The 12,948-nt window shown below is 34.4% G+C and overlaps 3 protein-coding genes across 7 annotated transcripts in view; 1 reads left to right on the top strand and 2 right to left on the bottom strand.

Annotated features, from left to right (window-relative positions):
- LOC122063131 (putative hydrolase C777.06c) overlaps positions 1–12,948 on the bottom strand; it is a 90,328-nt gene that overhangs the window by 12,495 nt on the left and 64,885 nt on the right. The gene's annotated exons all lie outside the window — the stretch shown is intronic.
- On the top strand, positions 474–2,898 carry LOC122063108 (amino-acid permease BAT1 homolog; the record flags this gene model as incomplete). Its single annotated transcript, XM_042626793.1, is given in 6 exon segments — positions 474–492; positions 629–848; positions 950–1,131; positions 1,607–1,896; positions 2,008–2,137; positions 2,423–2,898. Coding segments are annotated over 6 exon segments (1,189 nt in total), but the record flags the coding sequence as incomplete, so codon positions are not given.
- Positions 3,735–10,334, bottom strand: LOC122063148 (two-component response regulator ARR14-like). 3 transcript variants are annotated; one of them, XM_042626850.1, is made up of 6 exons: positions 10,171–10,328; positions 10,017–10,077; positions 7,297–7,456; positions 7,096–7,172; positions 5,325–5,972; positions 3,735–4,129 (listed from the first exon to the last, which is right to left on the bottom strand). In XM_042626850.1, exons 2-6 carry the CDS (start codon positions 10,056–10,058, stop codon positions 4,085–4,087), a joined length of 972 nt encoding a protein of 323 aa, XP_042482784.1. In that variant the 5' UTR covers positions 10,059–10,077; positions 10,171–10,328; the 3' UTR covers positions 3,735–4,084. The 3 variants fall into 3 exon arrangements, with proteins under 3 accessions (XP_042482784.1, XP_042482792.1, XP_042482778.1); XM_042626858.1 differs by having other exon boundaries at positions 5,325–5,969; positions 10,017–10,334; XM_042626844.1 differs by having other exon boundaries at positions 10,017–10,325.

Consider the following 12,948-nt stretch of genomic DNA (forward strand, 5'->3'; position numbering starts at 1 on the left):
GAGTGAACCTATTAATGGTTGTGATTAATTCTAATTACCGTCTAAACATATGTATCTAAAATAACGTCCTAACCATTCGTCATCTAAGAATTTAAAACAGGTTACTCTACTTGGCTTTAGAGAAAGGGAGACAATTAAAATAAAAACAATAAATTGATGGTTCTATGGCTAGGAGGGGCAATGCCAACACATACACTAGCCATGAACCTTGGGGGAAATGGATAGCAATAATGTAACGACTGAAATTAAAATCTTAAATTAAGAAAGAAAGGGTAGTCAAAAGAGAATATGAGAATGGATAGCAATAATGTAACGACTGATTTCAAATATGTACCAAAACCTGGCGTCTTTTTTGCATTTCCCATTAGTTGAAATTAACCTTCAATTATAAATCATTTTGCCTTCGCTGTCAGGTTTTCTAATGCTCTTTAAATGAAGCCATTTTCATTTTCCCCCCTTTCTTCTTGATGCAGGTTCAACATCGTCGGTCAGGTAATTCTGAGAATGCATATATTTTGAAGCTCAAAACCTCCAATACTACATGGTGGCAATGATTGTTCTGGAGTTTTTGTTACCTAAGACAAGTAAATTGAGTCAATAATCTTTTAAAAGACTGGTATGTTTGCAGTGGGCTGTCACAGCAAGTGTGGATTATTCACTAGCACAACTAATTCAAGTAATCATTCTGCTTAGCACCGGGGGAAAAAACGGTGGTGGATATGAAGCTTCTAAATATATAGTCATATGCTTCCATGGTGGAATTCTATTCATTCATGCCATCCTAAATAGCCTTCCTATAACATTTTTGTCCTTTTTTGGTCAACTTGCTGCTGCATGGAATATTGTAGGTAGGAAGAAATTCCTGGAATTTTTTTTTCTTCTTCTTAATGTCCGGGTGATGCAAGTGGGTGTTAACCTTTTCTAAGACTACCTGTCTCTCCATTTCTAGGTGTTTTTGTCCTCATGATTCTCATTCCAACTGTTGCAACTGAGAAGGCTAGTGCCAAATTTGTTTTTACTAACTTCAACACGGATAATGGAGATGGAATCAACAACAAAGTTTACATATTTGTTCTTGGGCTCCTAATGAGCCAGTATACCTTAACTGGTTATGATGCATCCGCACATATGGTAAGTTATCTATTATATGCATGTCATTCTTGAATAAATTTACTGTCTTTAGTAGATGAAGATACTCCTTAAACTTGAAATTAGAATCTTGATGCTCTTTATTATACATTATGATGAATGTTTTTTATTGCACCTATAGCCATTACACAGCAGGGTGATTACGTTATTTTGCTGAAATTAATTGAGGTATGAGGACACATTGTGTGAATCAATGTTTGAAACCATGGCATGTGTGCAATATTCATTGTTAAAGCAATATAAAGAACTTCCTCTTTCAGTATGGAGACCTCATCCATTGATTCATTCAGAAATACCTTAGATTGCTTTATTAAGACCAATCCAAGATTGAAAATTTAGTCCAGTTAAGACTAATCAAACATTATTGCTTTTCGAGGAGTTCTAGTCCTGTCATATTCTCATGGTGGTTATTAGATTGCTGAAACCGAATTCGCTTTCACTTTTCATCTATCTGCAGACAGAGGAGACAAAGAATGCAGATATGAATGGACCAAAGGGAATAATAAGCGCAATAGGCATATCCATTGTTGTTGGATGGGGTTACATACTTGGTATGACATTTGCAGTGACAAACATTCCATACCTTTTGAGCGGTGACAATGATGCTGGAGGTTATGCCATAGCGGAAGTGTTCTACCAAGCTTTCAAGAGCAGATATGGCAATGGAGTTGGGGGAATTATATGCTTGGGAGTGGTTTCTGTTGCCATATTTTTCTGTGGCATGAGTTCTGTGACAAGTAACTCCAGGTAAGAACTCCCTTTTAACTGTTTTCAAACATCTAAGAAGTCTTCATTTTGGTAGTAGTACCAATCCTTATTTTCTTTATGAAATACTAAGCACTGTTGGTCAAATCTCAGGATGGCATATGCATTCTCAAGAGATGGAGCTATGCCATTTTCGTCATTGTGGCATAAAGTGAACAAGCACGAGGTCCCAATAAATGCAGTTTGGCTCTCTGCATTTATCTCATTTTGCATGGCATTGACGGTATGACATTTTCATGCTTATAACCATCCATAGTTATAATTTTGGTGGAGTCTGGTGTGATTCCACTAAATTGTTCTCCACTTTGATGGCTTCCTCTGTGAATCAGTTATGAACTTAACATAATTTGACAAGGACTTGGCTTGAAAGTTAGTTGTAGCCTTTCAGGCCATATCAAAGTTTTGCAAGTTTAGGAAGCTGCAACACTTGACCATGTCTCTAATGCCTCCAAATGATAGTTATCCTGAAGTTGATTGACGATTCTTGTGTTATGTACATCTCCTGCAGTCTCTCGGAAGCACGGTGGCATTTCAAGCAATGGTCTCAATTGCAACCATTGGACTCTATATTGCCTATGCACTACCAATCCTCTTTAGGGTGACATTGGCTCGCAAAACTTTTGTTCCAGGACCCTTCAACTTGGGCCGATATGGAATCCTTGTGGGGTGGGTTGCAGTTCTTTGGGTAGCAGTAATCAGTGTTCTCTTCTCTTTGCCTGTAGAATATCCCATTACCAAGGACACTCTCAATTACACTCCTGTTGCAGTTGGTGGTCTCCTTATTCTCACTGTTTCTTCTTGGATCATCAGTGCTCGACACTGGTTCAAAGGTCCCATCACCAACGTAGAAATTTGAAAAAAAAAAAGTACAAGCACGTTGATTCACAGTTCCCAGTATGATAAATGAATTGTTTTGAAGCATTTCCTCGTGTTACAACTATTCTTTTCTTACAATTGCTAAAGATTTCATTCTATTTGCGATTACTGGTATGGTGGGTATTATAGTCATTGACATCTAAAGTTCAATTCTTATTTTTGATAATGATGGGTATCCAAGCCTTTGGCCTGACTAGTATCGCAAGTCCATACTGACCCACACTATATGGATCGAGTCATACTACGGTTGAATGAGAACCATTCAACTATTACCGAAAGCAATGAAGAGCACTAAACACCCCCGTGTAAGTGGCCCCAAAGACGTAAGAGGCATCAAACTCAGAACCACGTGCTTAAAGATTGATATTGCCTACCTGATTGTCATATGCATGTTTTTAGGTATCAGGTATCGACCCCATCAAGATTGGTATTGGTATCGAAATGGTCATATAAGACAGTTTTACCCTTAAAGATACTGATATTTGACTATTTTGACAACAATACCCATTGCCCGTATATCGGCTAGGTAGTGGTATTGGTGATGGCCGATACCTAAAACCATGGTCATATAGCCATTAATACTGCAATTTTCTTATGAAGAATAGATTCTCTAGTTTTTGCATGCAACAGTGTACAAATCAACATTTAAAAAAAGTAAAGAACAAGGTCAATCTAAATATACAAAATAATTGGATCAAATATTTCAATCAAAAGGAAGATAAAGTAAAAGAAAATCCATGACACAGATAAGGTCACTTTCCATATAAATCATAGTTGCATCAAAAAATTTTGACCCAAAACTCTACAAGCCCTTAAAAGACCTGAAGCAAAGCTCATATATAGCCCAAAATTACTATCAGGATAAAAATGAAAAATAACAGAAAACAAAGATGAACAGCAAAGGGCATTGTAATCTAATGGAAAACTACCATAACTACCAAGGAAACAATAAACTAGTTCACCTTCAACTTTATATGAATATAGCTTTTGAGATACCAATGATAACAAGTTCTAAAACTAAGCTCACGAAAGGTGTTTCAAGACTGTCATATCTCATTCATGAAATTAAGACCATCAGAAGTTAAAAAGGCTACAAAAAAAAACAACATATTCTTCAGGTCATATGCAGGACCCAAGAATTTATTTGGTCTTAGTTGAATTTATTCATGTTCCTTATTAAAACATATGCAGGTCTAGAACTCCTATAGCAGGAACTACTTATTTAACAGACTAGCTAATCATGCTTCATGACTGCACTCATAGAGCAGAAGGGCCTTCATCTCTTTGATACTTATCATTTAGGATCCATTCCATTTGCACCTTCTGAACTGTCACGTTCCTACATCCACAGAAGAAAATAGGCATAGCATAAACCATGAATGTTTCTATTTAGCTAATCAATTAAAAATGAAGATGAGGAAAACTTCCTATGACTTGAAGAGTTTAAAGAAGATACAATAATTTGGAAGGGGCTGAGGAAGTTATTCTCAAGACATTTGGAAGGGCTGAGGAAGTTATTCTCAAGACATGGGATCCAATGCTGTGCTGTCCTTAAACAGTAAACAACTAGGGGTGCAAGTTTGGCCCAATGCAACCGAGACTGCTTGAAAACTCTAGGGATTTAGATCTTCTCCAGCTGGGGGTTGGCTGCAGAGGGGCCAGCCGCAGTTTTATGTCGGTGTCTCTCCTTATTTTTGTTTCTTATTTTATCTCCCTGTTTTTCTTTCTCTCATATTTTGTCTCTGTCTCTCCAGACACCCCTTAGCTGGTGGGAAAATAATCCTCTGTTTTTCTCATCCCTGTTTTTCCTTGTTTTGCTACCTGCAGAACGCGACACGTGAACAACTTTAAGACCAACGCACCGGATGTAATGATCCTCACCCAATCTTGACCGTTGGTCTCCTTATTGTCCACATGTCGCGTTCTACAGGTAGCAAAACAAGGAAAAACATGGATGGGAAAAACAGAGGATTTTGATCCTAGCTAGTGAGGATCTGAAACAAAAATTTATAGGACCTCCGCTGGGCTTTTGTGCCCTTAGGCTAGCTAGGATTAGAATTTTCAGGCCAGGCTGGGTCTGGGCTAAGGTCTTGGGTTGAGCCCAGCGGGCCCTACCCTGCCTTAGGGATATTATAATGGACTATGGAGGCTGAACTGAAAAGACCGTTTTGACTGGATTGATAGTTATCGGTTGCAATTTTACTTTACGGACCAAACTCCTTTATCGGCCCAAAATTAGACCAAACTAATATATGAAAAAATTGACTGAAACCCAAGTAATGGACTATGGAGATTGGAGAGGGTGCATGTTAATACAATGATACACATATGATCAATCCGAACCTCATCCTATACATCCAGTAGACAGAATTACTAACTCATCTACTATGACAGAATTAGGTGGGCCACCAAGAGAAGCTTATTGAGATTGGATCATTCAAAGAATTTTCTGCATCATTGGATTTAATATGAAAGAGAAGCTTAAAATAAAATCACAAATATATAACTATCTACAAAACAAATTTAGTACTAACCTCATTGGGAAACAGTTTGTCAAAGTCAAAGTCATCAAACTCCTGAGGTTGAGGACGGACTTGAAAAATGTAGCTTCTGAACATATCAGATAGAGTATCAGAAGAATCTTCAATATATTGATAATTTCCAATGGCATTAAGATCATCAAGGCCTTCAAAAACATTAGGAATTCCTTCCCATCCAAATTTGTATGTGTTTTCATCAGGACTGACAGTACAAGTCATCTCCTCAGTAGTATGACTAAAATTTTGTGAGATGATTTCAGAGACTTGAAAAGAACCACCTTCAGATCCCAGCTGTGCCACCTTATTCTCATTATAAATATTGTTTCCAGGTGAGAGTTGGAAAGAAATCCCCAATAGTTCTCCATATTCCATGCTTGTGATACCACTGCTGGTGCTCTTGACATCAGATAGAGTATTGGAAGATGATGAACCCATTGTATCATTGAGTGAGTTCATGCTAAACTGCAATTGGTTCCCATTGCTCTGGTCACTAAGAAATTGGGTTTCAGTAATTGCTAGGTTATTCTGGCTTTCAAGGTGATTCACACCAAGCTGCACATTGGATGATGTTACACTAGGCTGCTTTTGCTGCTTTTTTGACTGCTTCTTAGGTCTTGACTTGGAAGAACAACAACGATGCTTCTGGAAAAAAAAGAAGGTATGTTTCACTTAATTTATTTGAAGAATCAAGAAAAGAAAAATAAAACAAAGATTATTGTTAATTAATGCATATTTAAAGAAGATTTTATTAAAAATGGATTTTGTTATTGACACCTTGAAATAATTTCTAACCTTGCTTTTTTACCCTTTTAGTATTACATACAATTTTTTCCAATGAGAATAAATATTATCGTTTCATATATGTATTAAAAAATATGTGCATAACAATGACATATTTTGATTATGACATAATGATATGTTACTTTCAAATTAATTTTTAAAACCCTTTTATACCCTAAATTTAAAGAACTTTTGAAAATGAAACAATGGACAATTAAAAAATGTATCAAGTTATAAATACACTGTAAAGATGTCATTCAGACACTCCTTTTTAAAAATAAACATGTCAATGATTCAATTTTATAGATGTGTAGTAAAATACAATGTAACCCGAATTCCATGGTGGATGAATTTCAACATATTAACTTATTCGTTCTAGTTAAATTGAATACAAAGTTGTAATATTAGAGTTAGGGATTTTCTTATTTACACCCGTTGAGGTGTCAAATAATTTGTAATCTTTTTCTTTCAGTGAGGGTAAGATATCACAATTTCTCGTATGTACTTGAAAAGTGTGTGAGAAAATGACATTCTTATAAATGATGTAATGTTAAGCCATTTTCATATAATTTTGAAAACATTTTTTTATCCTTCACTCAAAGAACTTTTGTGAATAAGAAATGGGCAATCGAAAGAAGGTTATATGTTATAAATACACTTATAGAGGTGTCATTTGGACAATATCAATGAATTACTTCTAACCTTCATTCTCAAATGTAAGTGACATGGAAATGCAAACAATTCATCATCATCATCATCACTTAAAATTATGATTAGTATTCTTTGATTATTATGGAATCATCATTAAAATAAATAAATAAATAAATATAAGATCTATTATTGAAACCTCATTACTATATACAACTCTATAAACATGCAAGTTTGATAATAAAAGATCCATAATACAGTCTTTGAAAATTAATGAGAATGCATCTAATTAAGGAAGAAATTTTACATAGACTTCAAGGGAAATATTCATACATACATGCAAATGATCTGAAATTTGCTTTCTTGTTAGTCCAGGTACATTCATCAACTCAATAATATTCCTCGGAACAGCATCTGGATCAGTCAACAAAAGAAGGAATAACCCAAACTCCAATTATGTGAATCAATACTGGTCAAAATACAATAACTTTTTTTTTTAAATAACATAATTAAAGTTTTTGAGATGAAGATATCATACTTTCAGGGCCTAATGACTTTACAATATCCAAGAATCGTTGGTGAAGCTCTTTAGTCCAACTCATCCTTGGACGAATGTTGTTTATAGGAGTATTATTGATTGTTTCTTTTTCACCTTCCTTCATGTTGGGTTTCTCACTGTTGAACTTTTGTTGTTGGACCTACACAAGGTAGAATTTGGAATCAAATTCTAATTTTAATTGTAAAAATTATATGCACAAAAATTCTTAAGGGGATAAGTTATTTATAATCATAAGCACACTTAGTGAAAAGAATAAACGTTTCTGTAGTCTTGTGATTTCATTTTTCAAGTTCTTTTCTCATGTGACAGCAAAGGATATATACTCTTAAAATTGCTTTTTTCTTTTCTTTTCTTTTCTTTCAATAAAAAATTGTATTTTATAATGACATTTATAATCAAGTACTTGGTTTAACTACTTTGTTGTCAAAGCTACGGACTTCTTTAAAGGTACTCAGAATTTTGTTACCCTTATTTCATATAATGGCCAAACTTTGAAAAAAATAAAAGATCATTACCTTTTCATACATCTAAAATTAAAATGATTATCACTTTTTTTTTTAAGTGCAATGTGTAATAAATATGCAAAAGTTATATGGTAAATTAGCAGAGAACACCAATTGGGGTGCCGAATGAGATATCATACAAGAGGGGTGGGGGTCCTTTCAATGGGGAGAAGAGTGAGATAAATACAATGGGTGCTAGCTTATAGTAAATTGGCAGCATATACAACATTTTCAAAGTGATTATAATAAATTTAATATTTACCATATTATGGTTGTTATTGAAACATGTCACATCAATTTATCAATATTACCAAACTTAGCTTTTCTTTTATGTGAACCAAACGTAGGTAGCTCAAACCTTTAAATATTAAACTCATCATTCATGCCTCAAAATGGATAAAAAGTATTCTCTTAAAATATTTATTTACTATTTATTGAAATTCATTGATTGACTTTGATTAAATGACTTCAGGTGGTTCTAGATTGATTCAATACTCTAAATAGCTTGTTAAATATTACTATCATATGATTTTGGAAAGAAAATGAGGAAACACCATTTACAGAGATGGAGACTTTTTTCATACAACTCCAGAAAAAGAAATAATGTTTGGATTAAAAGTTTAATGTGAACTTTAGATATAAAATAGCTAAATACATGTAAATTACATCAGTACAAATCAGATAAAAACCACTAAAAGTTTGAGGCAATTATGTGTATATGTAACATTTGTAACAATTATTTAACTAAAACCAAATGTTTAATTATCATATATAATAAGATAGACAAGGGTAGACAAGGGTTTCTCTAGATGGGTATACCTACAAAATAGGAGGATTGTCAAACCTAATTGTGCCATGTGAAAGGGTGATTCAACCATTTTGGCTTTTAGATATGAAGGTATTGGTGTGGATAGGTCACGTGGAAAATTCCAACCCTAGATTCAATCACTTATTTTCTTGTGCAAATCCACATTCTTGTACACCCTTTTGGTGTCTCTATACTTTATATTTCCATGTGGCTAAACTCTTTTAAGCTGAAAATTTGCATGTGAATAAGAGATCTTGGGATCTACATATCTGTAAGATTTCATCCCCATACAACTTTACCATGTGGTAGAAAATAGGTGCTCGATCACCTATTTTATGTAGATTTGCCATTTGAGGAACTCAACCTAGAAAGAAATAAGGTTGCGTTTGGTAGTCATTAAGTTTTAGAAATGACGTTTCGTGTAAAAAACAAAATTTTTTAGTTTCTGTGTCAAAATGTCAATTAAAAAAAAAACATGGTGTTTGATAAACTTGTTTCAGGAACGATTACCCTAGTTATTGGGAACGAAACCGAAATAACATAACAAGGTTTCATCGTTCCATCATTTTGTGTTTGTAGCGTTTTTTTCCCCTTTTCATTCCAAAACACACCAAGTTGACACCAAACACTTTATTTTATTTTTTTGTTCCCATATAATGGAAAAAACGTCAGAAACATTTATCTAGATGACTACCAAACGCAGCCTAAGCATTTTCTCTCTATTTTCAAACTAGTAAGAGAATGTCTATGGAAGAAAAATAAAGAAATAAAAAAATATGGGGAAATAAGGTTGGCTGGCTATGTGGCATCTGTGCCGGGACACATAAAGAGTGAAACCTCCCCGCCATCCCCACCTCCCGTAAAATAAAAAGTCTGATCCATATTGGAAAAATAAGGCTAGCCAGCTATGTGGCGCTTGCGCCCTAACACAGTAAGGGAGAAAGACCACCCTACACCTGTGAAACGAAAAATCTCACCCTTGTGCCCCGTGAGAGTTTTCATTGGCTCTGCGATGGTGCAGGGATCACGCAGTCTGACAACGATCCCCCTCTCAAAAAAGTAACATTAGAGTCAAGATGTTCTCATATTTTCAAAATGATTCTTTAGATTAATTCATATAAAAGTCCATCTTGACTTTGAAAATTTTCAAAATAATTTTGTAGATTGATTCATATAAAGGCCCTATAATGATATTTAAGGGAATCAACATTCTAACAAAGTATCAAATCTAATAGAAACAACTATTTTGCATGCATTCATCTCATCAAAGCAATATTGAATAGCAAACTCTCAAATCCGTAGACTAATTTAGCCATAAGAAAACCTAATATTCAGTGCTATATCAAGTCACTAAGAAAAAAAGAAGAGATAAACAAATCTCTAGATACCTTTACGTTAGGATGAGCATAGACCATGTGATTTTTCTCCATTAACTGGTAGTATTCAAGTCTGCAAAAAAACCGCAAATATAGTGACAAAAGTGCACTGGTGAAGCTGGTGGACAACAAAACTCTTCTTGAGTTATATAATTGGTTTTCTCACAATGTAGGAGGAGAAGTAAAACACAAAGAAAAAGAAAAACTAAGGATCCTGAGGAGAAGTAGAACATGAAGAAGAAGAAAAACTTAGGTGCCTAACTTGAGATGAATGGAGGAAAATGGAAAAACAAGTGAAAAATGTGATATTTAAATCCAATTTTATGGAAAGTGAAATTAAAGGGGAGATGGATAGCTATAGATAGAAAATGTGTCAAAAATAGTCTACGGTGAGGCGGTGAAGTATAGTAAGCATTCAACGGCTGGGGTACATGGCTGGGTCCTCCCAGCTATTGGATGTTCACTGCACCTCACCGCTCGCTGCAAACAATTTGAATTCGTAGAAAATCTAAACTGAAACACATTAGACAGACACCTGGATTTCTTGGGGTGGGAGCATAAAAGGTATTTTTATGGTATAGGTCAATGAATGCATTGGATTTTCTGCCATGTTAATATCCAATAATTCAGAAAATCAATTTTTTTTTTGGTAAACAGAAAACCACCTTATAGGATGCCTTATTTTTAGGGATGTAAACATATCGAATTTGGCTCAAATAGGAGCCTATCTGAATTCGATCCGTTTATCCGACCTGATATCTAAAAAGCTATTAAATTCGAATTCTCTTATCTTAACAGTAATCGGATATTATCTTATCCATTTAACAAACCGATACCGATTATCCGTTTATAACTTAGACTTCTTTGCTTGCCCGTGTGTAATTTTAAATGAAAGTCATCACACATGTTCACTCACTTAGAACAAATACATAAATCAATAGGTTTTTCAGATTTTTCTATTAGCTCCGATTCTACTTTGATTGTGAACTCAATATCTAATAGGTTTTGTGATCTATGGAGTTGTTGGTATTGGTTTCAAGAGGTTATGACTCTATGTGACTCTCTTCGAACTCGAATCTCTTTCTCTTTTCGAGAGAGTAATAGAGCGGCAAATTGGTTGGCGAACTTGGCATGTGTTTCAACTAAGGATTCAACTTTTCTTGGTGCCCAAACTCTTCCTAGAGATCTTAGCCAAATCATTAGGAAAGATAAAGGTGGATGGCCGATATTTAGAATGTAATTTTTTTTCCTTTTGGGTTTTTGGTTGTGCTTTGAGAGTGTGAGTGCTTCTATTTGTTGGGTTGCGGTAAGGCGGGTTATTTCCCCCCTGTATTCTCTTTCTATTTTATTAATAATATCTTAGGGGCTCCCCTGGGTCCTAGATAATATTCGGGGTAAAAAAATATATATATAAAATCAATTCAAGAATTTAGTTTGGAATCACATAACCTAGAATCACAACAAAAACCAGCTTTAAGAGCTTAATCCAAATCTGTTTTTTGTTCAAATGTTGAAAAAATATCAGACATAGAGAGTAGATTTATCTATTAAAAAAAAAAACATTTGGTACTCCAATAACTACACAAATCTATCCCGACCAACTGAACTCTACACAATTCTATCCTGACCAGCATCACATATGATATTTCTACATTATTATTATGTAATAAAAATTAATATATTTACTTAATATTATAATAAAAGAAACGGATACGGATATTCTTTACCATTGGATATCTAAACGAATAGAATAATAATTGGTCTGAAACAAGGATTATCATATTCGTATCTGTTTAGTTTTCAAACCGATTCGAATAATTTTTGGATATGTATTTTCCGAATACGGATATCCCTAAACCAATACGAACCCGGATTGAATACGGATTTTTGACTATCCATTTACATCCCTACTTATTTTGCCCTATGAATTAAGGGCTTTTCTCTCATAACACCACCTCTACCTTAGGAAATCCAAGTTTACATTAGAAATTTGTAAGACTTGGAAACTTTTTTTTTTCTTAATGCCTTGGTAGATATTCTTAAATTGGTGACAAGTTATGGTAATCTTTCTCACAAATTAGAAGGAAAATTTTGATTTCAAAATAGGAAATATAAATTGATAACTAAGGAGCTTATTCTTAAAATATTCAGCGTTCAGAAGTCAGGCTTGGCAAGTTGCCCGAGTCAAGTGGAAAAATCTTAAGATCTAGTAGGTTAAGAGATAAAGATTTGCCCAAGCTTCAAAAATGACAAGATTCATCTGAGTTGGTCCGCGTTTCTTTCGATTTGGGTTTCTTTTCCTTAGTTAAATGAGATTTCATCGAGTTTGCTTTTCTTTTATTGTTTCATTGGCCCATTATTTCAATGGAATCCCATCCCATCTTTATTTTCCTCTTCTCCCACCAAATTTGAATCCATTAAAAGTATTTATTCTATTATTTCCTTTCCTTTTCTTGCTACTTAACTCACAAAATATTTTTATAAAAAAAAAAAATTACAACATGTGAGATCCACCCTCACAAGTTTTATTCACTTTCAAGTGAATAGAAGATTGCAAATGAATAATAAAAATTTAGAGCAAGGAAGGTTACCTAAAGAAGATAAAGACTCCCACTAAAAGTATTCCCTTGGTTGGAGTGACTCTCTTTCATGATGTCTAGACCCTTTAGCATTTCAACCAGCACATTAGGAAGATGATGATGAAAGAAAATAAATGCGGAATGATTCATGAAAATCGATAAGCATGCATGACAAACACTACAAAAACAAGTTTTAGGCATACATGAATCCATGGCTGAAGAATAAGAACTCCTCAATGTCTTCTTGTATGCTCATCGTACAACACGATCAATGTTGGTCTGGTCTACCCTCTTTCCCTTTTTGCTTTTGGTCATTAGCTTCACTTAATGGGTCAGTGATAATTATATATAGGGGTGAGGATAGG

This window comes from Macadamia integrifolia, chromosome 2, assembly GCF_013358625.1.
Source record: "Macadamia integrifolia cultivar HAES 741 chromosome 2, SCU_Mint_v3, whole genome shotgun sequence".
NCBI classification, from domain to species: Eukaryota; Viridiplantae; Streptophyta; class Magnoliopsida; order Proteales; family Proteaceae; genus Macadamia; species Macadamia integrifolia.